Source organism: Stenella coeruleoalba (assembly GCF_951394435.1).
Source record: "Stenella coeruleoalba genome assembly, chromosome: 2".
Taxonomy (NCBI): domain Eukaryota; kingdom Metazoa; phylum Chordata; class Mammalia; order Artiodactyla; family Delphinidae; genus Stenella; species Stenella coeruleoalba.
The window spans coordinates 123,721,064-123,747,941 of NC_137147.1; the positions used below are offsets into that span (position 1 = coordinate 123,721,064).

The following is a 26,878-nucleotide window of genomic DNA, read 5'->3' on the forward strand; positions in this document are numbered from 1 at the left end:
CAGAGCTCATCCCTGTCTCTTATTTGCGGTGGAATGGACTGCTCTGTGCCCTCTGCCTAAGGTGTTTTATCAGCAAGCATTGTTGGGTAGCTTAATCTTTGGCTTAAATGAAATGGAAAGCCGTGGGTCCAGTCCAAAGAGCAAGGAAAAGAAAATGGCTCCCTGGTTCTAGCATCTGTTACGTCACTAGCCACATTTAAGGTTTGTTGAAAGTCGTGCGCAGAAGTCCTCAAGGTGCTGCATGACAAATAAGGCTGGGCTGAGCTTCCTTCCTTGGAGTACCATGGAAATGCGGGGAAGGTCTGAATTTCCCAGGACAAAGACATGACTGCTCGTGCCTTCAAGGCTTTGTCGTTTTCTTCACCTGGTGGTCTCCCTCCTAAGTACTCTCAAGGTTATTTTGACACTCTTCATGTACTGTTTGGAGAGCAGCTCTGATTCAAGACAATACTGAAGGGAACGGTTATGTAAAAGTCCTCAGAAATCTGTTGCTGATAACATAAGCCAAAAGGGAGATAAAATGCTAAGAGCTGGATGAAAAATTATTCATCCAAAATTTCCACACATAACTACTGTGGTTTGAAGCCTTACCCCAGGCCAGCGTGCCAGCCCCACTTCTGGAAGGCCGGTCACTCCTTCCATGTTCCTGAAGGTTGCAGAGTCTGTCACCTGGCTGGGGACACTTGGGGTGGGTGCTGCTGGGTGAGGGTAGGGCTGGGGCACTGGGCACTCAGCTGGCAAGGAGGGTGGGCAAGAAGTGAAGGATAACACACAACTTGCAAAGTCTGGAGAGCTCTGTGAGGAGGCAGTCCACTGCAAAGGTTCAAACACTTCCGGAAAATTGGGGCCATGTACTGCCGAAGTTCAACAGTTCTGAGAGAGGTGGCAGATGCTGGGCAGGAAGCCGAGACTGAGGCAGGCAAGGCGGCTTTTGACCTGGTGTCCAGCCAGGCCCTGTCTCTCTGAGAGGAGCAGGGCAAGGCTCCTGTTCCACCAGCCACCCCACCCCACCGCCCCCGGCCAGGTACATTGGCATTAAAGGGGCAGGTTTCATTTAGATCAGAAGTTCCCAAACCAGGCTGAGCCTGAGAATCTCCGGGGAAGCTGAATAAAAAGAAATAGCTGAAGCCCGTCCTCCAGAGATTCTAACACAGAAGGTCCGGAGTGAGGCACACACACTGCTGCCATTCTCTGGAGGAGATTCTAATGACCCACCAGGTTTAGAAATGACCAACATTAGAGAAAAGAATACTGTTGGTTCCAAGGTGGAATTCCAACACCCTGAGCTTCCTGGACACCACAGGGATCTCCATCCATCAAGATGACCATGAGAGTCTCCCTGGGACTTGGGAAAGGACAGAAAGAGGCTTCCCAGCCTTGGGACTGGAAGCACACCAAGAGAGAGATGCTGGACCCTGGAGAGCAATTCCTGGAGGTTACAGGCTCCCAGAGTGGCAGGAGGAGTGGAGAGGACAGACAGGGACAGATGCAGAAAAGGACCAGGCAACGAGACTGTCAGCTAAACAGCATCTCCTCTACCACTGACTCCAGGAAATGAGTTGATGGAAAAAATGATATAGCTAATGTTTACTGAGCACCTACTGTGTGCTAAGTGCTCTAGTTCATTTGTTACTTAACTCTCATAACAACTCTATGCTCTGTAAGTAGAATTATTTTTCCCATTTTGCAGATTAGAAAACGGAGGCATAGAGAGACTACGTAACATGCTCAAGAGATGGAGGCAGGACATGACCCTGGGCAGCATGACTGGAGAACCCATCTTTTTAACCACTGTGTGATATGGACAGCACCTCCATGGTGTGCTGAAGGCCAGGAGAAATAAATGGAAAAGAGCAAAGGAGCGAACATTAGGTAGAAAAGAATGCATAAGACCCTCTAATGCTGATTACCATTCTAGACACTGTTGCCTTCCTGCAACAACTGGCTTATAGCTTCTGTGCTCAATATTTTTTTAAAAAAACAGCATAATATGCACATCTCAGTCCACTGTGCACGCCATGACACATTGGCACACCCCTGCTCAAGTCAACCAATGAGGCTGTTATGCATCACTTCCCAGCACCTTCCTTTCCCTGTGGGGCAGTCAGGCATGGGCTTTGGAGCAGTGATGGTGGCATGTTTTGCTGAGATGCAGGAAGGATGCAGGGACGAGTGGTCATTACATAGCACCTTTCAACTAAGAATCTCTAGGAACCAGGTGAGGAGGGGGGAGAGATAAATTTCTCTTTCATATTGAAAAGGGTTGAGGGCTTTGTGATGCCATGATCCTTGGCAGAACGTTGCCCTAACTCCCCACTTCTTGCTTCTGTCTCCGGTAGCAATGGCACACTCTTCCTCTCAGCTGATAATAACTACTTCCGGCCTTCTCACCCTCTGTTTCACCTGGCAGAATATCTGAGCTTAAATAGCTTTAAGTCTTGTTAAATAATGACTTTGCTTTGCAAGTGACTTTGCTGACGTAGACAGGAGGAACTTGTAATCATAAAAAAAGATGGATTGGGCTAATTGCATAAAGTTCATTTCCCCTTTCTAATAAATATTTACCATCCAATGTTTATAACTTTTAATGTTTGGACTTTCTTGAAATGCTTTACTGAATTAAAACCATCACATTACCATTGGCTAAAAGAGGAGACAGCTATATTTGCCAATAACTTCTGCAACAAATGCCAGCTATTGATGCCAATTTTTTTTTTCCTTTGGTAGTTCATATTTCCACACACAGCTTTGTGCCTTACAATACCCGCATTCTGCAGACAGACATGAAAGATGCGATGATGATGGTGTGGGGATCTCCAGAGCCCTAGAAATGAAAATGGACTGTATCTTAATTTTTCTTCATTCTCTGGTATGCAAATGTTTGAGAGAGCAGAAATATTTGAAGCTAGGCTGCTCCCAAAGCAACTGTAATGTTTTTCCAAAGTTATTTACCCTATACCCTTGGATAAGGAAGTGGCTCTTAATTTTGTCTGGTCTTAAAATGGTTACGAATTGTGAATGCCAAAAGAAGAACACACACAGAAGCCCAATCAGAAGGAAGTTCAGTATTGGAAATTCCACCTAAAGAAGAGGAATAGTCACAGAAAGGCAGCCCTTCCCTTGGGGAGCAAATGCTGACTGGCCACTGCCTAGCAACCAGCACCTGGCCTTGTACTTTGAAGTATATGGTGGAGCCTGTGAACCCTTCTCAGAATAATATTGGTCAGTGAATAATTATAAAATACATAAGTTTAGCAAAAAAACAATTAAGTTCAAATATAATGCAAAATACAAATTTTTAATACAGTAACACATGTGTTTCCTTGTCAACACATTATATAAGATCTGGCCCTAGGTCTAATAACGACCGTAATTTTGAACTAGTCATGAGTGTAAATGATAATTCCAAATAGCTGCTACAACTTTCATGCAGTATGAAAAGGATCTGTGATTCCTAATCACGTGACAGTCACAGGTACTGCTGAGACTGCTGTGGCTTGTTGCCCACACTCATAATGGAAGGAAATACTCATTTTGGTTACAGGTTGGAGAAAAATAAGGATGTGATCTTTTCCCTATCCCTATTCACAAATCCTCTGAAATCTATCTGCAGACCCTAGCTCAGAACCCCTGCTTTTACACAATAACAAAGATGCGTCCATGAGAAACGTGATCCCCTGAGACCGTATCCTCTACCTTCCACCAAGGATAAGATTTTGTTCCTCATAAGAGGCAGCAGCAAAATGAAAACTGCCCACCAGTAGTCATGGTGGTTAGTATTTTTCTCAAAATACAATCTATCCAGTTTCTTTTCTTCTTATTTTTATGGTCTGTATTCCAGAAAAAGAAAAAGAAAATGTTCAACTCCTGAAGCAACAATGTGTTTTGTGGTTTCATTCCCTTGGCAGTGTCCACACTGTGTTACACCCCATTATTATTTTCTTTTCTGTAATAGGCTTATAGTTCTAGAAATGTTTTAAGACAGAAGATTCACACACATGCACGCACACACAACCCACTTGCCTCATTAATGTTTCTGTGCTTTTCCAAGCTACCCCCGAAGGCCCGGTGCAGGAATGCAAGCTGAGGGGGTTGCCAGGGAAGTCCTCCTCATGGACACAGCCTTGGGGGAGCCAGGGCTTGGGAACACAGACAGCAGCGTTCCCAACTGGCATGCATGTGTGTGGTTTTTAAGAAATTCCTCCAGATTTTTGGAGTTGTAATGTCTTCACGATATTCATTCCCCTAAAACTCCTGGCTATGAGTGTTGTCCTTCTTTTTCATGGCATCTAGTTGGTAGTAATTTTTTTTTCCTATTAAAAAGGTATAGAATTCTAAGGTGGCAGGCTTTTATTCTTTCAGTGCTTTAAAGATGCTGCTCCATGGTCTTTCTTCACTTGCATTGTTTCTAATGAGAAATATGTTGTCGTTCCTACCTTGGCTTATCTCTACATAACTTGTCTTTTTTCCTCTGGCTCTTTTAAGATTTTCTCTTCATCACCACTTTTAAGCAATTTGATTATGATGAGCTTTGGTCTGGATTTCTTCATGTTTCTTGGGGTTCATTGAGCATCTTGGACCTGTGGGCTTGTGATTTTCATCAAATTTGAAAAAACTGTCAGCCATTACTTCTTTAAATATTATTTTAGTCCTCTCTCACCTCCTTCAGAGCATCAATCACATGTCTTAGGCCACCTGAAGTCCCACAGTTCTCTTTGTTTTCAGTCTTTTTTCTCGTTGTATTTCACTTTGGATAGCTTCAATTGCTTTATCTTCAGCAGTCATCTGCAATCTCTCATTTGCCAGAAATCTCAAGCAGGGTATCTTTCATCTTAAATATTGTAGTTTTCATTTCTAGAAATACCAGTAGGATCTTTTCCATATCTTCCATATCTCTACTTAACATGTTCAATCTTTCTTTTTGCTACCTTCCTGAACCTGGAATATGGTTATAATTATTGTTTTAATGCCGTGGTCTACTAATTCTATCACCTGTGTCATTTCTAGGTCAGTTTTGATTGATTTTTCTCCTCATTATGGATGTATTTTCCTGTTCCTTTGAAGGCCTGATAATTTTTTATTTGATGCTAGACATTGTGAATTTTATTTTGCTGAGTGCTGTTTTTGTATTTCTATAAATGTTTCTGAGCTTTGTTCTAGGACTTGTCTAAATTACTTGGAAACAGTTAGATCCTTTCAGATTTTGCTTTTAAGATTTATTGGGTGGGACCAGATCAGCATTTAGTGTGGGGCTAGTTTTGCCACTCTACTGATACAACACCCTTCTGTGTACACTACCTGATGCCCATGTGAGCCTCAGAGATTGTTCCCTCTAAGATTTTCAGATGGTTCTTTTCCTGGCCTTGGGTAGTTTTCTCACACACGTGTTTCTCAGTACTAAACTGAAGATTCGTGCAGATCCTGTGCAGATTTCTCAGGTTCTCTCTTTGTAAAGCTCTTTTGTCTGTGGTACTCTACTCTGTGAACACTGGCTGCCTCAGCCCCCCAGTACTCCTGGCTCTGTTTCTTCAACTCAAGAAGTCTGCTGCTTCTTCACAGCCCTCCCTCTCTATGCCACAGCCTGGAGACGGCCCAGGCAGTAAGCCAGGACAATCAGAGGGTTCACCTCATTTGTTTCACATCTCCCAAGGATCACAGTCCTTCCTTGCTTGATGGCCACTGTCTTGAAAATTGCTGTTCCGTATATTTCATCTGATTTCTTAGTTGCTTCAGGTGGGAAGATAAATCTGGTCCCTGATACTCCATCTTGGCTGAAGGCAGATGTCAGGATAAGAAATTTAAAGGCAATATTGGGACCATGATCATTTCATTACATGATATCCATTTCAATCCTCAAGGGCATTAAAGAATAATGATGGTTATAGAGATCAATTGGATTACACGACATTTTGGTTGGCGCTGAAGGTCTCTGGAGTTTTGTATAATGTTTAATTTTTCATGGCCCTGAGGAGTTCAATATAGAAAAATGCTGATCCTGGAGATGTACAAAGATAGCTTAGTTCTGTGCCCCCATAGTGGGGAGCCAGTGTTATCCAGAAAGGTAACAGCAACACATTCATCAGCTCATATGATTGGGTGCTTACTTTGTGACAGACCCAGTTCTCAGCACCTTATGTGTATTAATTCACCAGGAGTCTCAGATTTTAACAATGAGGGTATTAATTAATGCACAGAGAGAGACACAGCCATTAGGAAGCAGGCTGCAGTCTCTCACTATCAGACTCGTACTGTCTTGGGAGGAAGCCACAGGAAAGGTTTGTATGAACGCTTGCAAGATATTTGACAGAGTCTTACATGTATGTTGGTGAACCAGATGGAGAAATGTGGACTCAGGCTTAGAGAGCCAATTCATTTTACGGGGAGGCCTGTAAGGGTTCCTCCCTCGCCTGTGAACGTGTCCAGTATCATCAGTGGTTGGGTGAAGTCACATAAGAATTTAAATTTACTGTTAGGGTCATGAATGGATTTCAGAGCAACACATACTTGAATATCTACTATGTGCCAGGCACTGGCTGAGGCAGTTGGAAAACACTGTTGAGGAAAAGTAAGATTATTACCCTTGAAGGATTTAAAATCTAGAAGAGAGAGATTATCAACACAATAGTCATATAAACAAGCAAATTATATAGCAGGTTAAAAGATGATAAGTTTATGAAAGCAGGGTTTTCCCTTAGGGGATCAGGAGATCTGGGTGCCACAAAGGTGGCAGGGGAGAGTTATCTGATGGAAATTTTAAATAGGGTGGTAGGCTTCCTTGAGGAGGTTACATATGAACAAACAAACAGACAAACAGAAGACTCAAAAAAGATGAGGGGCTCAGTCACGTGGACAACTGAGAGAGGACCGTCCAAGTAGAGGAAACAGCCAGCAGGAAGCAGAGTGCATCCCCACCAGGAGCGTGCCCTGTGGGTTCGAGGAAGAGGAGGAAGGCAAGTAGAACTGGAACAGAATAGATGAAAGGGAGTGAATAAGGGGATGAGGACAGGAGGAAGAAAGGAACAGTACAACATATGTGTGCCTCCTGTTATGCTGAACATCAACTGAAACAGACCTATAAGCGCACAAATGAGCAAAACACCAATCAAGCGAGCTTTAGAATCCCACAGGGTGGTGCCTGGGTGAGATTCCAACGAGGTGTCCCAGGGCTAGGGCAGCATCCCCAAGTCCTGGGTCCCAGCAGGCAACTGCCTCTCTCATCCACCAGTGTCTCGTTGATATTAGTATGACATTTTCCCCAGCATGAGAAGTTACTGCTTTCTAACTGGTATATTTGTGCTGAAGGAAGCACCACCAGCCTTGCAAGCAGGATGATCACCACCAGCTAAGGCTGATGCTGAGTCAGCTGAGCACCTCCACACCTCTAAGGAGTCACTCCTGCTGAGACAGGCTGGGACCTGGGACCTGGGACCCTCTGCTGCAGTGCTTGCACCTGGACAAATGTCTCCTCAAGCAACAAAATACAAAGAAACTATAAGGGACTAAAAATAACTGCGTGCAGACTTCCCGGGTGGTCCAGTGGCTAAGACTCCACGCTCCCAATGCGGGGGGTGGGGGGGCCCAGGTTCAATCCCTGGTTAGGGAACTAGATCCCACATGCCGCAACTAAGAGTTCACATGCCGCAACTAAAAGATCCCGCATGCAGCAACTAAGACCTGGCGCAGCCAAATTAATTAATTAATTAAAAACAACAAACCATGTGCATGCGCAGTTGGGGCAAATTCTGTACAGCAAGATACAAAAAGACCAAAGCAAATCAACTGCCACTTCTGAAGAGCCAGGAGCAAAAAACAGGGTGTCGGGAGAAGAAGCAGGATACTGCACATGCCCCCTGCACACAACACCACCAAAGGGGTGGTCAAATCACCTAGGCCACCCCTCCAGCCCAACCCCTGGATCCATCCCTACCCTCACCCCATATAATGAAACCTCAGGGAGCGAGCAAGCAAAGGAACCTGTTACTTGTTCTCACTACCCCCATGCTGTAGCAGGGGCCCCAATAAAGCCTCGCCTGAATTTCTTGTCTGGCCTCTGATCAGTTTCTATTGATTAAGGAGGCCAAGAACCCTGGTCGGTAACACTGCTAGGATTTGGGGAGGAAAATGTCAACTTTGTTTTGGTACTGGTGGAATTCTCAAGGAAAAGGCAAGCAGGAAGGCATATTTTGTGGTTCTTGGTGAGCTGTAGGAATAAATGTTCAGCTGCATTTTAACTTACAAACGATCTCACTTTATATAGTTGTATTTTGAGCTTCTAGGGAGAAAGGGGCAACACAGCTGAGCTAAACATGCTTTGCTGACCTCTCACTGTCCTCTTCAAACAAAAAGTTGCTAATGAAGGAAAATAAAATACCAGGTTACCTTTCTCTCCTTTGGAATCTGTCTTTGAATGAATGGAGCCTGCCTTTTCTCCTGCAGGAATAGTCACACCTGGGCTTGGTCTTCAGCCCATCCCTTTCTGGCTGAGTGACCTTGGTCCATTACCAAGCCTCTCTCAGCCTCTGTTTTCTCATCTGCTAAGTGGAGTTCAAAGTCCCTGCCCTCAAGGGTTGCAGTCAGGGTTTCATGTGACAGTGCATGGAAAGAGTCTAGCCTAGAAGATCATGAGCCACCAGTAGTGGTACCTCCCTCCTCCTATCTCTCCTCACCCAACTGATGTGCAACAGCCTGGCCCCTAGAAGGCAATGGCTGCGGCTCTTTGGGAGGAGGCAGCCTCTGTCCAGCTCCCACCCCAGTTAATCCTGTTGGCCAGGGAAGACTCCACAGTGGGCAGAGTGGCCACTGTGTGTCCGCTGACTCAGCTGGGCGCTTCCCTCTTCTCCATTCTGGGTGCCCGGGGCACGTCTACCCTTCTCGAATGCTCGGCATCCTCTACTGGGGTACCATGCACGTGGATCTCCTGGTGTCACCACACCATCAAACGACCCTCTGAAACCCGCCCTCTCTGATAGTTCTGTGCCATCATGCACTTTAAGTGACTGAAGGCTGGGACAGACAAACAGGATGCCTCTTGGCCAGCCTATGGTACATGAATGAGTGCCTCAATGGTCAAGCCTCAACGGTCAAGGCTGATGGTGAGCACCAGACATCGTAGCAGACCACTGGGGATGATCGGATCCGGGGGCTGGTCCCATCTCCCCAGGGAGGTGTCCTTCAACCCAGCCGTGGCTGGGTGTGAAGTGGGAGACAGCTTCCTGTTACCAGGGCCTGGAAGAGACCCTTGCTGGCACCTCCACAGGGGAACGGAAGAGGAAGACTCAGGACAACCCTGTGAATAAATGCCCTTTGAGGAAACAGCTAGCAGGAGGTGCTAGGTTGGTTGTGAGGCACGGCCCTTTTCCATACTCCACACAATGGCAGGCAGTGCCCCACCTGCAGATTCCACCCAGATTTCCTGAACCAATTCACACATAGCCAGGAAACGCTTCAAGAGGCAGCATCCCGCCTCCTGGAGTCCAGGCTGACCTGCTGTGCTGGCCGGGATCCCGGGGTCTCATTTTGAAGGCACAGTCCGGGTCTATCCATCTGTCTTGGAGTTGCTCCCGTCCTGAGTTCTTGCTCTGGGCACCCATCCAGCCCTGCAGGCTGCCTCCCTGGGACTAGATGCTGCCCTGAGCTCCAGGCCGACTGCCACTGGGTGTCTCCTGAGTCCCACACATCCCAGGCTGGTTCTCCTGCTCCTGTCCTCCTGCCCCATGATGGTGCCGGTTCCGCATCCATCCCTGAGCCAGCTGCCAACTGCTGGCTGAGCCACAGGCTGCTCTGGCCCTCCCCTGGGGCTCCAGCATGGAGACAGCCTGCCCCAGGGCCTGAGCACATTCCCCCCACCCACAGAAGTGGCCCAGCTATCTGCAGTACGGTGAGAAAGTGCACGCTCTGGGGGTGAACAGACTTGAGTCAAATCCTCTACTTATCTACTGGCCAAGCCATTCTGAATGATCAGTTCACCCCTGAGGCTTGATGTTATCATCTGTACCCTGGGAGTAGTAAGTACCCTGTACCCTGGCAGTAACCTCGGGAGTCTGTGGTAAGGGTTAATTGATATCAGGCACATTGGAAGCTTTAGGGCAAAGCATCTGGGCATTGTTCAGTAAATGGTAACATTTTAATAGGATTATTAATACTATTATCATATAATCAATTTATTATTTGTTAAATGTTCTCAATATGATACTCTCCAACGTCCAGTAGTTTTTAGCTCTCTTCTATATCTGTGCCGGGTTTGATATCACCTCCAAGAATAGGCTAATTTACTTTTTCCTAGTGTCTTACTGTTTTCATGTTAAGACAGGCTACTAAAAAAGAAATACCTTTGGATTAAAAAACAAAACAAAATAAAACATTAGGCTATTGGTGTCAGCAGTAACTCTGAACCATCCCCCTGCCTATGTGTGCATGTGTGTGTATGTGTTCATGCACATGTATGTGTGTGGCTCACTCTGGGTGCCCCGTGAAGCTGTTCATGAGGTATATTCATGTGCATGTATGTGCATGCTCGTATGCACATATGTTTATGTGTGTGTGTGTGTGGAGTGTAAATGCCTGTATCCTCCCACAGAAGCCAGGTGCTCCTTCCTGAGCCAGCCTTCCCCTCCTGAGGCTGCTTACCTCCATGTTTCTGCAGAAGGTGGCATTGGTGCCGAAGAGGATCTGGCACTGCTCGTTGGCGCTGTAGTGCATGCCTGGCAGCTTGTGGGGCAGGCGCACTGCGTGCTGGCTCCTGGGGTCTGTGACCAGCAAACAAGTGCTAACTTTTGACCTGAAACAGCCGAGAGGCAAGTTGGTTTGCAAATGTACCACCCAGGTTTTTGTCCTGCTTTTTCAGTCACCGAGAAGCAGGAACCTCCAAATTATTTATGGGGAGATGACCAGGCACCAGACACAAGGGCTGCACTTTTTGCTCTTTTTCCACATAGCTGAATGCAGATCTTTACTCGGGAGGCCATGAGAATTGGGCAACTAGGAAAGGGCCTGGGCTTATCACCCACATGGCTAATGTATTTTTGTCAGGGAGTCTGAGTGCTTTCTTGGATGAAAATGCTTTTGAAATAGAGTCCTATGATATTTTCTTAGAATGTGGCTTTAGCAAAAGTCACTATGAATAAAGAAACAATTGGAGTAGGGTTGTTTTCTTTTAAATAAATAAATAAATAGGCAAGCTTATTTCCAATTCTGTAGATTTTCTTGGGGGGCCATGGCTGCTGGCTGGTCCAGATGCCCCACCTGGCCATGAAAGTTGGCTGGTGGCACACTGTGCAAAGGACTTGGGGATTTCAACCAGGATGGAAATGTTCAGAGATGTTGAGAACAGCTCTGAAAAATTAAACTGGGGGTTGTGTGGCTGCGGCTCCATTAGGAGTTAAATACTTGAATGCTTTTATTTTTTAATTCCTAAAGCAAGGCAGATGGTAGTAAAAAGAAAACCCAGCCTCTTGCCAAGATTCTTGAAGAAAAGAGTTGCACGCACGCAATACACACAGGCTGATACTGGTTCACCTCTCCTGGGCTCAAACTCATGGGACACTTCAACAAAGTCAGTGGGACCAGTACTGTATATGTGAGCAGATGAAAATACCTTTGTTTCACTGACCCTTCTGGGTAAAATGAAATAATGTCAAGTGGCTTCCAACATTGCATTATGATTTGGTGATACAAGTACGTACTCAGTAGGAAATAGACTACATTAAAACTAACGAGGCAATTTTTAAAAATTATTATTTTTATTTATTTATTGGCACACCAGGTCTTAGTTGCAGCACGTGGGATCTTCGCTGTGGCATGTTTAGTTGCAGCATGCAGGATCTTTAGTTGCAGCATGCATGTGGCATCTAATTCCCCAACCCTGGATTGAACCTGGGCCCCCTGCATTGGGAATGTGCAGTCTTACCCACTGGACCACCAGGGAAGTCCCTAATGAGCCCATTTTTAAGCCCTGTGTACCACTTAGTTTCCCAACCACAGGAAACCTCATGAAAGAAGACCCAGGATGAAGCCAGAGTGTTGCCTTTGGTCCTCCTCCCTGAGTTCACTGGGCACTCCACTGTGTTGTTGGACAGCTCTGTGTGTAGGAGAGACTCACTGACCCCTTCAGTCACCATGGGGTGTAGCGATGATGCAATTAAGTGGTGAAACAATCAGGGTCTGCCTGTCAAACCTGTAAGTTCAGCCCTGAGGCCCTGACACTAAGGGATCCACATTGTATATGAGCACAGACTCTGTCTGACAAAGTTCTGACATCAGATGGCCAATTCTTCCACGGAAGTCTGAGAATGGAGTGATGCAGACACATTCTGGAAAGAAAGCGGCTATGAGATAAACTCATCCCAGTCCCACAACTGAGGAAGGTGAGCAAGCCCTCCTCCCAGCAGAGGGACTCCTGTCCAGGGAAGCAGCCTGAGTGTTGTGGAAATGCCCTGTTCTACAGTAGCCAAAGTGTGTCACTAGGGTGGTGCCCACCCACAGTCAAAATAATGCAGAGAAGTGAAATGAAATCTTGTCAAGATACAGTCACAGCATCGACATTTCCATCGATAAGTTTTATGATCACCAGCTGGGTGCCCAGTGTCATACCAGATGCACACTTGGGAGGAAGCTTGACCAGCTGAGAATTCTAAGAGATTCACTTCTGCTCACACTGACTGAGACTCCAACTATCCTGTCTTTAGGAAGTATTGTAGTACTTTCTATTGCATTGATTGTACAGAACAATTCAAGGACTTACTTGAGGAAGTTTTCAAGGTCATCTCGACTGCAGGAGGACCAGGAGAGGTCGCTGGGGTTCCGGCCTTTCACCCATTCTCCCGACATGATGTGGGACCTGCCAGCGCAGGAGGAGTGGTCGTCATCGTGGTTCATTCCCAAGCTGCCCGAGGGAAAGGAGGGGAGAGGACACTCATTACAGGCTTCTCATCTCCTCATCCAGGTTCTAGCACACTCTGCTAACCTAAATCATGTCTTAAACACAAAAGGTGGCACAGGTGATACCTGGTTCTCTGCCACTCTCACAGAGCAGACCAGGAGTCACAAGCTTATAGAGAAATAGAGAGGGTGATGACTTGTTTAACCAGTGAATGGAGACTGATTGACCATGTAACAGACAGCATTCACAAAACAAATGAATAATAAATGAATGAACCAATTACATTAACTGCAATATTATAGTTCTGATGATTGGACTTGCTTTTCCACATTAACATATCCTAGCATTAATGATCTAGTGTTTCACTGCCTGCAGAGAAGTCACTATGCTAACGTGTAGTGGGAACCAACCAAGACTTTGACTTATGAAAACTCATGAACAATTATGGCTTTTCTTTCATATCACTATAGCTGGGTCCACCAAGATCATACCTGTCACCTTCCCACCCAGTTGTACCTGGAAGACACCAGGATGCTGGCTTAGACGAGGGAGGCTGACATGCAATGTGAGCTGAACAATGATCTCAGTTCACATACACGCTGTCAGTGGGGTAAAGCCGAGACACAGAACACACGTGATCAGGTGGCCCACAGTCTGCTGACCCATGACTTCCAGGGGAGAGACTCACTGTGCATATGGATTGCTCACTCTTTGTCAACAGCCCCGTGGAAAACACACACACTTCCATTCATTCAAACATATTTATGAGAGGTTTCTCGAGTGCTGAGAATGGACTAGAAGGAGAAGAAACAATGGTGTACAATAAGCCATCCCTGACCTTAAGTCAGCGTGGGAGAGGAGACAGCCACAAACAGAGGTAATTATGAAAAGAGGTTCTAAATGCTTCTCTGCAGCCATATTTTCCCAGTTTTCCTCATACGTCTCTGACCATCTTTCATCAATTCCTCTGTGTTCTTGCTTTGCACACCCCCAGGCCACTCCATGCTCCTATACAGAGAGGCTCCCTTGGCCACCCCCACGTGCAGTTGGATTAGCTGATGCCACCCCCGTCCCCGGAACAACACGGCCTGGCATCCGAGCTCCTGCTCCAGGCAGGCAGGGCCCCCTCTGGTCACCCACACGTGTCTGTTCCCATAGTTGAGGGTACGCTTACCAAGGGTCAACAGTATTTATACTCAAACCTATTTATGTCAGTAGTTCTGTTACTTCAATCAATACATGTGGCTACATGTTGTGTTAACCAACGAAATATGAGAATAAAAGTTAAGTTGTTTTCATGAAGACTAATTTAGCTACTAGCTACAATAGGCTGCCAAGTTGGGTGTGGGCAGACAACTGTAAAAGATGAGGAAAAAAATCACAAAAATCTGCCCCTAGACTGCTTCACATGGGTCTTTCAAATTCTGCTGAATCTAAAAAAGAAAAAAAGAAAAAGAAAGAAACTGGATTTAAAGTCATCACATTATAGTTGTGGTTTCTGTGAAGGTTATGGAAGCCCAATCGGCTTCCTTCAAAGAAAAGGCTTTCACTCCCACCACAAAACCGGTGAAAAAAATGAACGTTTTCATGGCTTAAGTTAAAACAAAATGACAAAATGTTTAAGAACATAAGTATAATTTCTTTACATTTCCCCATTTGAACCAATTTTTTGGTTAATGGGTCAGCTGACCAACAACTATCCTGCTATCTTGTCAGAAAGGAAAGCTTCTGCAGTGCCGCCTACATGTTGGCTCCACCTTCCCCTCAGTCCAGGCCTCTCCTGCCAAACCTCTCCCTGAAAAATGCCCGCTCCTGGGATTTCCCACAGGCTCTTCCACCCCACCAGGTGCCCTCAAGGCAGCTTTCCATCCCAGCCTATCCACGAGTGACTGGCACAGAGCAAGCACTCTGTAAATATTTATCAAATGGATTAACTATTTAATGCAGCAGTAAACATCAAAAAATCGGAGGATCCTCATGCATGGTATCTAGGGTGGCAGCAGCTTGCTCAACAGAAAAATGAAAACCATCTCTGGGTAGATGCAGTCTTGCTCTCCTGCTTAGATGTCAAGAATCCATCCAATTAGGGTTAAGTAGAGAACCAAGAAATTATCAGATACATCTGACCAATAAGAATAATTTTTCAATGTCATTACTCAGGTTTTTATATTTTTTCTTGCTTGATATCTATATCTTTATCTGTACCTGTATCTGTATCTATAGCTACATCTATACCTATATCTATATCTATATCTATACTTCTATCTCTGTTTCAGGAAACATAGGAACTAACTGGTTTTTCAACTGCATGTAGCAAAGGATATTAAAAGTCAGCTTAAATTTGATTTAGGGTTTGACTTGGTATCTATAAATAAAAGTGGTGATAGTGTTTTCAAATGGGTAGATCTGAAAATGTTGATGGCTTTCAGGGAACTCTGCCGTACGTGTAGAGGTTACAGAAATACAACGTCTCATGAGAAAAATGGCTCCAATCTCCATCTCTAAGGACATAGTGTAAGCACAGCATGTGGAGCAGGTCAAACTGCATCACTGCAGACCCTGGAGAATCCAATCCCAGGGAGAATTAACACACTATCCTAAACCCTCTCCCACCGTCCTGAGCAGCCACCAGATGCTCCCTGTTGTTTGGGAAACATCAGAGGAGATCCAAGCCCTGGCAGAATGGCCTCGCCACACATGGAGGAATGTTTCACTTGTGACATGCTTCCAACTTTTCTCCGGTGATCAAGCTGCTTGTAAAATCAAAGAGGTTCTTTCGCCCACATTCCAGACCCTGCTGGCCAGAGAACCTGGTCTCTCCGGAGACAAAACTATGTTTACAAAAGTGCTGAGAAACGCTGACTGCGCCCTCGACACCCCTATGCCTGCAGGGTGTTGTGTTAACGGTTCATTCTGCTAGCCCCCAGAGAAGGACTTCCCTAAGGAATGTTCCAGTCAGCAGGATCAGCCAGGAGTGCAACTCTTGGGCTTTCTGGAGCTTGTCTCTAATACAGATTGTGCTTGATCTGGTTTAAAATGTTCAAATGCTAACCAAGTGCCTCATAAATTTACAGTTTGCTGAACTCGCATTGGGGTGGGAGTCCTGATATTTGAGGTCTACATAAACTACGGTTTAGGCTATTTTTAGTTTAAGTTAAAGATCACTTGACTGAAAAAATTCATGTTATTTTAGGTTTATGTCTGTGGTAACATTATATTTAACAAAAACATGTAGCATTAAGCACACACAGTAAGTGACTGAGATTAAGGACACAGACGGGCCTCATGTCACATGTGGTCCAGATTTATCAGACACAATAATAACTTAATGGCCTTGAGTAGATTTTATCTTAAAACAAAAGAACACATTGCTCTGAAATTGCTTCAGGAAATCCAATATATACCATGTGGGGATTCTGAAAGGCAATGCTCCCCCTGTACTAGGTTCACTCCAAACCCTGGAAGGCATCGGGGATACTAGGTGTTCTGGGCCTGGTACCTGTGCCATTTTGGACGCTTCAGTTTTACCTGGCTCAGAGCCTGTCTGTCTGTCTTTTGGACACTTTGGTGTTTTGATGTCAGGTTTGCGAGCCAGGTCTGCCTCCCCTCAAAGTACTCTTGGCTGTGTTTGTAAAACGAGTGCTTGGGGTGGAATGAAAAACCCAGGAAATGGCTCCCATGAGGGGACCCTCTCCAGTGGAGGGGTCAGGGCTGGCCGGAGTCCTGCTTCAGTCGCCCTGGGGGCATATTGCCTGCTAGTCCCTTTTCAATAAATGTTTACTGACTCTATAATAACAGGAATGGCCCATGGCAGTTTCTAGGAGATGACAGGCAGGTTTGTATTCATTATTGTTAATTAATTAAATAATAATTAACACCTCAGCATTACACTAGAAGGGAAATTCTCTACTGCCACTACCTCTTTGCCAAGAACCAGACTGTGCCCTCAAACTGTAGCTACACAGAAACTTTATCTACAAGGGTCAAAAGTCACCAGGGGTACCAGGCTACACTCATTTATACAGGTTGAATAACAGGGTTAATTGTCAGGATCATCAATAACCCCATTTATAGGGAACATAGCATCAACATTCTCTCACCTCAGAGAATTTTTTCCTTTTATTTTTATACAGGAAACTGAGCTCACCAGCTTGTAGGGATTCAGGAACACTGCAACTACCAGAGTAGATCTAGGGCCTCCACCTCCACCACATACAGGACCATCATAATACAAATAATCTTAAAACACCATGGAATTCTGAATCACTACTGGGTAAATAACAACCAATATAGTGTTGGTGTTCAGTGCATTTTGCTATAATGGATAACATCATAGTAGGTGAAAATGGATAAGGCACATTACAGTATATAGTATATATCTCTCTTAGCTAGCCAAAGTACTGAAATCACAAAAACACTCACGTTTTCAGGTTTATATAGATGGGATTTTGATGTCAAGTATGAGTCAGGTCTGGCCTTCCCTCAAAGTAGTCTTGCCTGGGATTGCATGTGTTTGTGTATAAATATATGCATACACATACACACACACACACACACACACACACACACACGAGATCCACTTCAAATGGGCCTTAAACTTTTAATTTAACAAAAATTCAACTAACTGGGATGAGAGATAGAAAAAGAAAACAAAGCATGGGCAATTCCATCCCCTACTCTGGTCAATGAGCATGGGTGCGTGCATGCGTGCATGCATGCCTGTGGCCGTGCACCCTCAGGAGGATGGTATGAAATCCCCCTTTTCATGTAGAAGTAGAGCACTGTATTTGAAAAGGCCTGGCTTGGAGTCAGACTAACCCGAATGAAAATTCCAGCTCTGCCTCTTGAGGGAACAGCGTTACACCTCTGAGCCTCTGCTTCCTTATCTATGACTAAATAGGGCTCATGGTATTTAATGTCATTCATTCATTCAACAAATACGTGTCAAATGCTCTCTATGACAAGATGCTGTCCCAGATGCCGGCACAGGCAAGGCCCCTGCTTCCAGAAAGTTTACATTCTGAAGGAATGGGGATGAGCATTCCTCATGGTCAAAGCGCCTGGCAAGTAGTGGGATCTGGAAGAGATGAGAGTCTTGCTGCTTCTAAGCACATGTCTGAGTGAAGGAATGCTGGCTGTGCCCAAGCTGAAAACTCAGGTGCCCTCAGAGAGCTGGGAGTTAATGAGGGAAGCGGGGAGAGGTCACACAAAAGGGAAGGGAGGCTCATGGCAAGTTGAACAGTTTTTACCCTATCATATGCCTTTAAATTCCATTTCTCTTCTGCAACGAGCTAACTGAACAGAACAGGCCTGTTCTGGCAGATATGGCCCAGGGACTGAGAGAATGGGACCCCTGAACAGAGGCTTCATGGAAGCCTTAGCAGCCCAACTGCTCTTGGCAGGCGGTCACCCCATCCAGGACAGCTGTGAGGATAATCACAGACAACCACCAGTCTACACCATGTGTTGCCTTCACAGGAAAAGGGTGATGGTGGTAGCCTGTGGCATAGCTCCCTGTTTCTCTTTGTCTCCCAGCAGCAGGTCCACTCCTGCTCAGCTTCCTGTGCATCCCACAGCCTGGGTTTGGTGAAGGCCTGAGGGATGCAGGCCCTGGGGTTACAGCTGGGTCATCTTAGTGAAAAGCTGTCTCCTGGCCCAAATAGCTCCTATGGGCTCACCAGCCCCTGCAGCTGTGGTCCTGCTCCCACATGACGAAGGTGGTCCTGATACAGTGAGATGGTCTTGCCCTCCTCTGCTCCACCGGCTCTCAGAGCAGGCTGGGCACACGGTAGGGCTCAGTTAATGGCTGTGAAGTGAAAGCAGCACACGAGCATCTAGGTCTACATAACAGCCCACTAGCACACAGAACAGAGGCTACCTTTGGTGCCCTTCCCCCCACTGCCTCATTGGCATTCATCATTGGCATGAGGGGATGGCCCCCAACATAAGCACAAGAACAAACAAGCGGCACCTCCTCGGGAGGCTCTCAGCCTCTTCCTATGATGCCCCCACTGCTCAGAGCATTCCATCAGCCCATCCAGAGCCAATGCACGCAAACATGTGTGTTGTTACTTCCATAGACTTGGAAGTCAAATGACGTTTGCAAATTTTACTTAAAAAAAAAAAAAATCCATAAAGCCATGTTGATTTTTGCCTGGGAAAGTAGTCTATAGAAGGGGGGAGGGGGGTGTCTGAAGCTGTTTCCAGGTAGAAATTCCAAAGCAGTTTAGAATGATGGCTACATTGATGAAATAAGGATATACCCTCCCAAGGTGAGTGACTATTTCGGAGGGGACAATACTGATTCAGGTGAAAAGGCTGTAGGGTGTTAAGAAAAAACTCTGCCTCTGTCAAGGCGAGGAGAGTGAGTGGAAGGAATAAGCCAATTCTCCTTCCCTCCTTTCCTTAGTCTTTTTGGAGGACTTTACTCTTCCATATGATTTTGGTTTGTCAAGTCCTTTTAGTTTAGGATTGTACTGATTAAATTGATTAATTTGGGGAGAACTGGCATCACTGAAGTTTTGAGTCTTGCCATCCTGGGACATCAGGGCACCTTTTCACTTTTTCAGGCTTTCTTGAATGCCCTTTGGCAAAGTTTTGTAGTTTGCATCATCAAGGTCTTCCTTTTTTTTTTTTTTTTTTTTTATCAGGATCATTCCTGGGTATTTCCCACCTTTGGCTGAAGTTGTGAACGAGGTCTGCTTTTTATTCTTCTGTAACTGATTACTAATTGTGTATAAGAAAACCATGGATCACTGTATGTCTTGTGATTTGCACCCTGATGAACACTCACTGGCTCCAACAGTTTGCCAGATGATTCTCTTACAAAATGCAGATAATGACCACTTTGCCTCTTCCCTTTCAAGATTTACATCTCATTCCTTGCCTTATGAAGTTTGATGGACTTCAAAAACAATGCAAAATATTAGTTAGAACATGGGAACCTTTATCCTGTTCCCAAAACTAATGGAAATGCTACCAATATTTGCACACTGGATACAGCTGTTCTAGATTGCTTACAGCTAGGTTAACTGGGTCAGCTTAAGGACACTTTCTTCTAAATAATCATTTTAAGTGGGCTTCCTTGTTAGCATTTCAAAGGAAATACTAAAGAAAGTCTGACAAAGTGGACAGAGCGATGGTCCAAAAAGACAGAGGCCATGGTTGATGTTAAAGACCTGCCCAGATTCTTCTGGGGAGCTGAGGCAAAGCTCCTAACTCCCCAGGCCTGTCCTCCTAGCTGGGAAGTGAGGGACTTGAACCAGGGGTTCAAGGGGTTTTCCAGTTCAAAATGGAATCATTTTGTGATTCTGATCTAGAAGACTGAGCACAATGGTAAGGCAGAGTTGCTATTCATTCTTCCAATAAGAGCTGGGTGGGCCCTATCTTGCACCAGCACTTTCAGGGCACCAAGTACACAACAGTGAGGGGCACAAGCAGCCCTGCCTGTAGGAAGCCCACAGTCTGGCAGCGATCACAGACAAGTCAGCAAGTGCTGACCAGCACTGTCCAGTATAACCTTCTGCGATGATACAACAGTCCCTGTGTGACTATCCAATACAGCAGCCACTGGCCACATGTGGCCATGGAGCATTTGGAATGTGCTAGTATGACTGAAGAACTGAAACTCTGATTTTATTAAATTTTAATTGAGATAAATTTAAAGGCCCACATGTGGCTAATTGCTACCACACTGATCTATACAGGCAGAGACAAGAATCTGATTCAACTAACCTGAGTACCACCATTGTGCTAGGAGCTGTGGATGTCATCACGTTGGTACAGGAGTATATCCAGGCCCACAAATTACTTACAGGCTTACAGATACTTAGAGAAATAAGACAACCTGATGACACAACTGGAGAAGACTCAGTGCCAGGTGTAGACATCAGAAGCTGAAAGCCATGGGCATTCAGAGGAGGGAGACATGTTGTCTCATACTGACTCTTTGTATGACCTCATGCCTATTTTTCCTCCAGAATGGTTGTACTAACAGTGCCATCTGTGCTCAGACCTCCAAAGCACAGGGCTGTGGTGTGATGGATTAGAAGGGAAGAAACTAGAGATCTACAAAGGCTTTATAGAACATCCAAGAAAATGAAAGAACGTCAGCCTAAATTGCTTCAGACCATGATATCTGAAGAGAGGGATTCTCTAAATGCCTTCCCACGGAGGCCTCTTATGTGCCTTTAAATCTGGGACATTCTCAACTTCAAATGAATTTCGTCAAAGAATGGCATAAGATCATGTGCCTTCACTAACTGAAAAAGTGAACGGTGGGTTGTAATAAGGCAAAACAAAGGAGATATTCCTATTGCTAAAAAGTTCTCTGAGGCTCTCCTTAGCTCTTTAAAGGAAGATAATCTATTGAGGAAACATTTTTATTTCAAAAGAAAACTTCACGAAAGCACTAAGCTCTTCTAAAATTAACCACTGACACAGTGAATGTCATCCCGGCCCCACAGCCGTCATCCCTTCTGTGGCCTGCTCTGGGCCTGGAGTGCAGAAGGGCTCCCGGGAAAGGGCCTGACATGACCTGCTGAAGTCCAGAATGCCATGAAGCCGTGTAGACGCTATAGCAGCACCAACAAGGCTCAGCCCCCCTCCCAAATTGCACGATGATTCACTGGGACCCCTGGTCTCCTTCAAGTCTGAAGTGGGCCTTCCTTTAGGCCCAGATGCACTAGATGGAGGCCCATGTGAGGCATGGGGAGGGTTCTGAGGACACAGGCTGATGTGGCATAAGTGGGTCTGAGCTTGTGGCTCCACTCACCCCTTGCCAGTCTGCCAACAGTGTCCTGCAGTGCTGGGGAGACCAACCCTGAATTTTGGTTCCAGGTTGGCTCTCTGAGAAGACCACATGCCTGGCTTATCAAGCAAGAACACAGCAAGGGAGCTGAAGAGTACAAAGTGTTTCCTTTCGTGCAATGTGCTTCCAAGGTTCTGCCGAGGAAAGTCTGCCCAAAGAGAGGGCTCACAGAATCACAGCACGTAGGTTGTTGAAGGAAACTGGGAAATTGGGTGAAAGTCAGAAGAATATGCTTTCTGCTTCTTAGCCTAAAGTGTAATTCATCTAAGGGTGCTGCAGGCACCAGACTGAATAGGGCAGGAAATGGAAAGATGGCTAAAACCTTCCAAAGAAGTGAATCTCGGGCTAACATAGACTACCCTCCAGATGTCAAGAAGGAACTTTCTGTGCACAACGGAAAGAAAACTGATGTGTAAATGGGGAGTGATCTCTCAGTTTCAGGGAAATCTATAGCTGCCACGAATCCTCCGTAGCTGTCCCCTGCGGAGTGCTTCAGAAGGTCAAGGTCAAAGCTCCTGGTCCCTCTGGGGCCCATACAGCAGAGCTCTGCAGTGAGGTGGAGAAGGGCAGAGGGTGGCGACTCTTTCCCTTCCCCCACCATGTCCCGGGCGCGGGGTTACCTGTCTGCTCCTGCCCTCCTCATGAAGTCCCTGGTTCAGAGGAACATTCTTTTCCTAGTCCCCAAAGTACTTTGCATTTTAACACCATCAGCCTCAGCATATCCATCCAGAGGAGTGACTATCATGGCAGGTGTGTCGGGCATTGTGGTGGCAGATGGAGCAAAGAGGGGCAGGAATGACGTTGGTATCACCACCACGGGCTATGTGCATCTTAGGGGCGGGAATTCATACACTCATTCATCTGCTGAAGGCTGCTGCTCACTGAGGTCTGAGCTGGGGAAGCCTCAGAGGATTTGGAGGGCTGGAGCAGATACCCTAATCCCTTCTAATCATGCCCTCATTCATCCAGACTCTGCTTCATCCAGACTCTGCTATGTGTCACGTGCCAGGCACAGCGCTGAGCACTCGTGTGCCCACAGGACACATATCTAAGGTGCAGACCAAGGTGGGTCCCTCTCAACACAGATGCTGAAAGGCACACTAAGAGCAGGAAAAATATTGAGAGAGCAGGGGAAGGAGGTGTGATACACAAGAGACCTCATACCCAAGAGTTGCGGGGGTGGTGTGGGGCGTGCCCGGAGGGCAGAGAAATAGCGTTTTCAGCATGCCAGGCAGTGCATGTTGCATGCATCAACTATTATCATCCACACTTCACAGATGAGGGAACTGAGGCAAAGAGGTTGAGAAGCTCTCCCAAGGTCAAACAGCTGATAATGGCCAAGCATAACTTGAGCCTGGACAGTCTATACTCCAAATCTCCATGCATGGCCTGGCTCTTTGAGGATGAAATCTGCCCCCAGACCCAAAGGAGGGCAAAGGATGGGAACCAGCCAACTCCTGCCGGAGTGGCTGTCTTAGAGGTTGGGGGCCAGCAGGAGCCCTCAGGAGACCGTGGATGGCACGGAAAATTCCTCTTAGGGTTAGCAGCGGAGAGCCTGCTTGAGAGCCTTCAGACCTGGAGGGGCTCAAGGTCTGCTCTCAGGGCACTGAGACTTCCAACAAGACAGTGTGGAGAGGAGAGGGGCTGCCAAGTATGGACATGGCTTCGGGGAGCAGAGGTGCTGGGGAGCGGCCAAGAGCTTTTTCCTGGACCCAGCTTGGAGGAATCACACCTCTGTTCTCCGGGCACCAACCTGGAGCACCTGTGACATTCAAGAAGGGGATTCAGACTTGGTCCCCATCTTCTTAGATGCCCCCCCGGATCTTTATCTAAAGCACAACTCTGAGACATTACTAGCAACAGTCCTACCCTCCCACCTCCTATTTACACCTGAGGCTCAGAGTGTGATGGTGGGAGAGGAAGACAGATGTACCTGGGTCCATGAGATGCTGGGTGGGCGCAGTGTGTTCTGGGAATAACGCCCAGAGTGTGGGGTCAGGGTTGGGAACCTCGAAGTGCTCCGCAATATTCACCCTGCCTCTCCTTTTTGGTACTTGAAAATTTTGCACATTAAAAACATACTGCCAGGAAATTGATGCTCAGGATATTAATTCCTTTTCTAGTTGAGACTCAGGCTCTAAAGAACCACAGGAGTTGAGACGTTAAGGGCTCTTGAAACCCTTCTGTCTGCATCTAAGTGGAATCTGGAGCCCAGAGAGAGGTGACCACCCAACACCACACAGCCAGTTGCAGCAAGTTCTTCCTGGAACCAAGGGTCTCCCGCGTTCTGGTCTGAAATCAGATTTCTGGTCCACCTCACAGGTTCTGCCTTCATCCAACCCAGCCACCCTGTGAATGGGGATTGGACCTGGGTCTAGAGGATTGAGAAGACAGCAAATTGGAAATCATTCAAAGGTCATCTACAGACTGCAGGATGAAATTTGGTTTGGTTTTGAAAAACCTCAGTCAGCCCTCAAAATGACCATCTTTTAGAAGCATTTACTTAAAAGAAATGCTCTAAATTCATTAGTTTTATATTGACCTTTTTCCCCCCAAAGAAACAAAAGGACAGTGAATATTCATTTCCTTTTTAACCATTGACATCTCTTAACTAGACAAGATTATTTTCAATTCCACCTAGACTTAGCAACTTTGCTTAGAAGTGTAGATTTAATAAGCTTTCCACTCATAAACAATAACAACTGCCTGATTTCTCAGGGAGAGTTTTTCTCAGCCAATAGGAGAAGGCCTGGCGTGGAGTAGCTAAAATAACTGTATGGTAGAAATTCAGAGACAAAGGGGTATAAGTTGAAAACTGAGTCCCCCCTCCCCCATAGTAGTTTCCTAGGCCCCCCTACATCCTCCCACCACCCCCACCTGGAGGCAATCTCTGTCCCCAATTCTTCCAGGGGCCGGTGTTTTAATGGGTGTTGGAAACCAGCCCCCAGCAAAGGCGTTGCAGAGGAGAGGATTAGTTGACTGCAGGGGGGACCTGCTGCTCAGAGAGAACCTGCAGCTTCTTAAATTTCAAAGACCCCTCAGGGACCCCAAAGGGCCCAGGATGTCCAGACAGCAGAAACCCCAAGGACAGGCTGTTTCCTGCTCCCTCCTAATGACCATCACTCCCTTCCTTCCCTGAAACCACACATATCAGGAGGGGCTTTATGGCCACATTACTTGGACTCTGCCTTTTTCTCTTTGACCAGGAAGTGGGGTGTGGTGTGGTGGGGTGATGGGGTAGGGTGTGTACTCCATCCCACCTCCCAGCCATGAAACACGCGCCATGGGTCAGCAGGCTGAGGGGGTGCCGCCCCAACTAACCCTGGCTCCAGACCCACAGCAGGTGCTTGTATGATGCCGACAGGACCCCACTACCCCAGTGCCTTTGCCTGCCCTCTACCTCTGTGTGGACACCCCTTCCCACTCTCCCTGCCAGCCAAAATCCTCTCCTTCCTGTAAGGCCCAGATTGCAGGTCACTTTCTTTCTGAGCAGCCTCGGCCCTTCCCAGCTAAGAGGGATCCCTCCCAAGCACACGGCCATTCTCTCAGGGCCTCCCTGAGGACAGGACTTGCCATTTTTTGCACCTCAACATCCCAGACCCTCCCCGCAGCCTGGTCTAGCACCAGCCACCCAGAGCTGCTGATGAGTGTTCGTAAATTGATAGAACAGACTGAACAAAACCAAATCAGTTGGGTGGTATCTGGGAATTCCTCTTAAAAGACTTCACCCCATGGCTCTATGGTCTCTGTTCCTATCATGCAGGCGGCAGGGAGAGCTGGTAGCTTCACCTCATGGCAGAGCCCCGTGAGCCCTTCTCTGAGCAATAATATCACAAGCAAGCAACCACCTCTTCCATCGGAACAAAAGGGGCTCTGTTATCCCTTCCCGGATCTAAGGCAGGTTATATCCTGCCTAATGAAACTTAACACTAGAGAGACAGGACAGAATTTCAAAGGCAAATTCTAGAATCTTAAGACTAAGAGGGACGTCGCTCAATTCCTATAAAGCACTAGTTCTCAAACACGGCCACACTGTGAGATCTCCTGGAGAGGAAACCGCGATGCCCGCTCTTATCACCAGAGGTTCTGATTTCATCGGTACGAGGCATGACCCTGAGTATCTGGATTTTTGAAAGCTCCCAGATGATTCTAAAGTCCATTAAAGTCTGAGAACTGCTGCTACAGTGTTGACCAGTGGTTCTCAGACTTCAGTGCCTGCTAGAAACCCCCAGTGGGCCTGTGAAAACTCAGAGGGCTGGGTTCCGCCCCAGAGTTTCTAATTCAGTAGGTCTGGGCAAGGGCAGGATGAGAATTCGCATTTCTATTAAGTTCCCTAGAGATGTTGAAGCTGCCGGACCACCTGCCGGAGCACACCTGAGAGCCATTGCTGATGGTTTTACTAGTAACCGCCCCACCTTGGCTGCAGGTGAGAGTCACCTGGCAAACTTTGAAACACCAATACCTGGGGCTCACCACACACCAAGTAAATCAGGATTTCCAGGGGAGGGGACGGGCACCTGTATTTTACAGGGGTTTCCAGGGGTGTCTAATGTCCCCCCTGGGCTAAGAACATTGCCTCTAGAAACAGGCCATCCTCAGGAAGGGCCAGCGCCCAGCTCTTTCTTATTGCGAGCTGAGATGGGCCTTCATGCATGCACGACCCAGGCCCGCCTTCTGAGCATTGATCAAGCCCCCTCCCTTCATAAATATGACAGAGTTCAAGTATTTGAGCTCACATTCTCGTCCCCCTTTGCTCTTCTCTCCTTCTACCCACAACTTTCAGGGAGAAGTCCAAGTTCATAACAAATGGCAGGACTTCTCATCACCCTTTCAGCCAAGCAAAAGGACAATCACTTCCTGGTTAGCCAAAGTCAAAATCCTGACGCTGTTCTTTATTTCTGCCCAGATTCCGAATTTGGGGGTGAAGCCAGGAAGGGCATCACTGTTGGTAGGTTCTGGACACACACAAAGTATATGGCCCAAGTGTTTCATCTACAAATTCTACCCTGATGGTGAATATACTAAGGAACAAATTTTGGGAACAGTAACCACCTTGTTGCTAAATTATTAAATGCTAGTTTGTGTGACTCTCTGTGAAGTACCCTGGTTATTGAATATATGGACTCACGGTTTCTCTAACTCAAGGGTTTTTCAAATTTCCACAAAATTGAGACTTTGGGGGTTTTGTAACT

The 26,878-nt window shown here is 46.4% G+C and overlaps 1 protein-coding gene across 3 annotated transcripts in view; it reads right to left on the reverse strand.

The window, feature by feature from the left end:
* The window catches only part of ADAMTS17 (ADAM metallopeptidase with thrombospondin type 1 motif 17), a 350,376-nt gene that overhangs the window by 146,349 nt on the left and 177,149 nt on the right, over positions 1-26,878 (reverse strand). For all 3 annotated transcript variants that reach the window (XM_079912255.1, XM_079912254.1, XM_079912256.1), the window contains 2 exons: positions 12,740-12,880; positions 10,627-10,777 (listed from right to left, as the gene is read on the reverse strand). In XM_079912255.1, the coding sequence (XP_079768381.1) occupies positions 10,627-10,777; positions 12,740-12,880 (292 nt within the window). The remainder of the gene's footprint in view (positions 1-10,626; positions 10,778-12,739; positions 12,881-26,878) is intronic.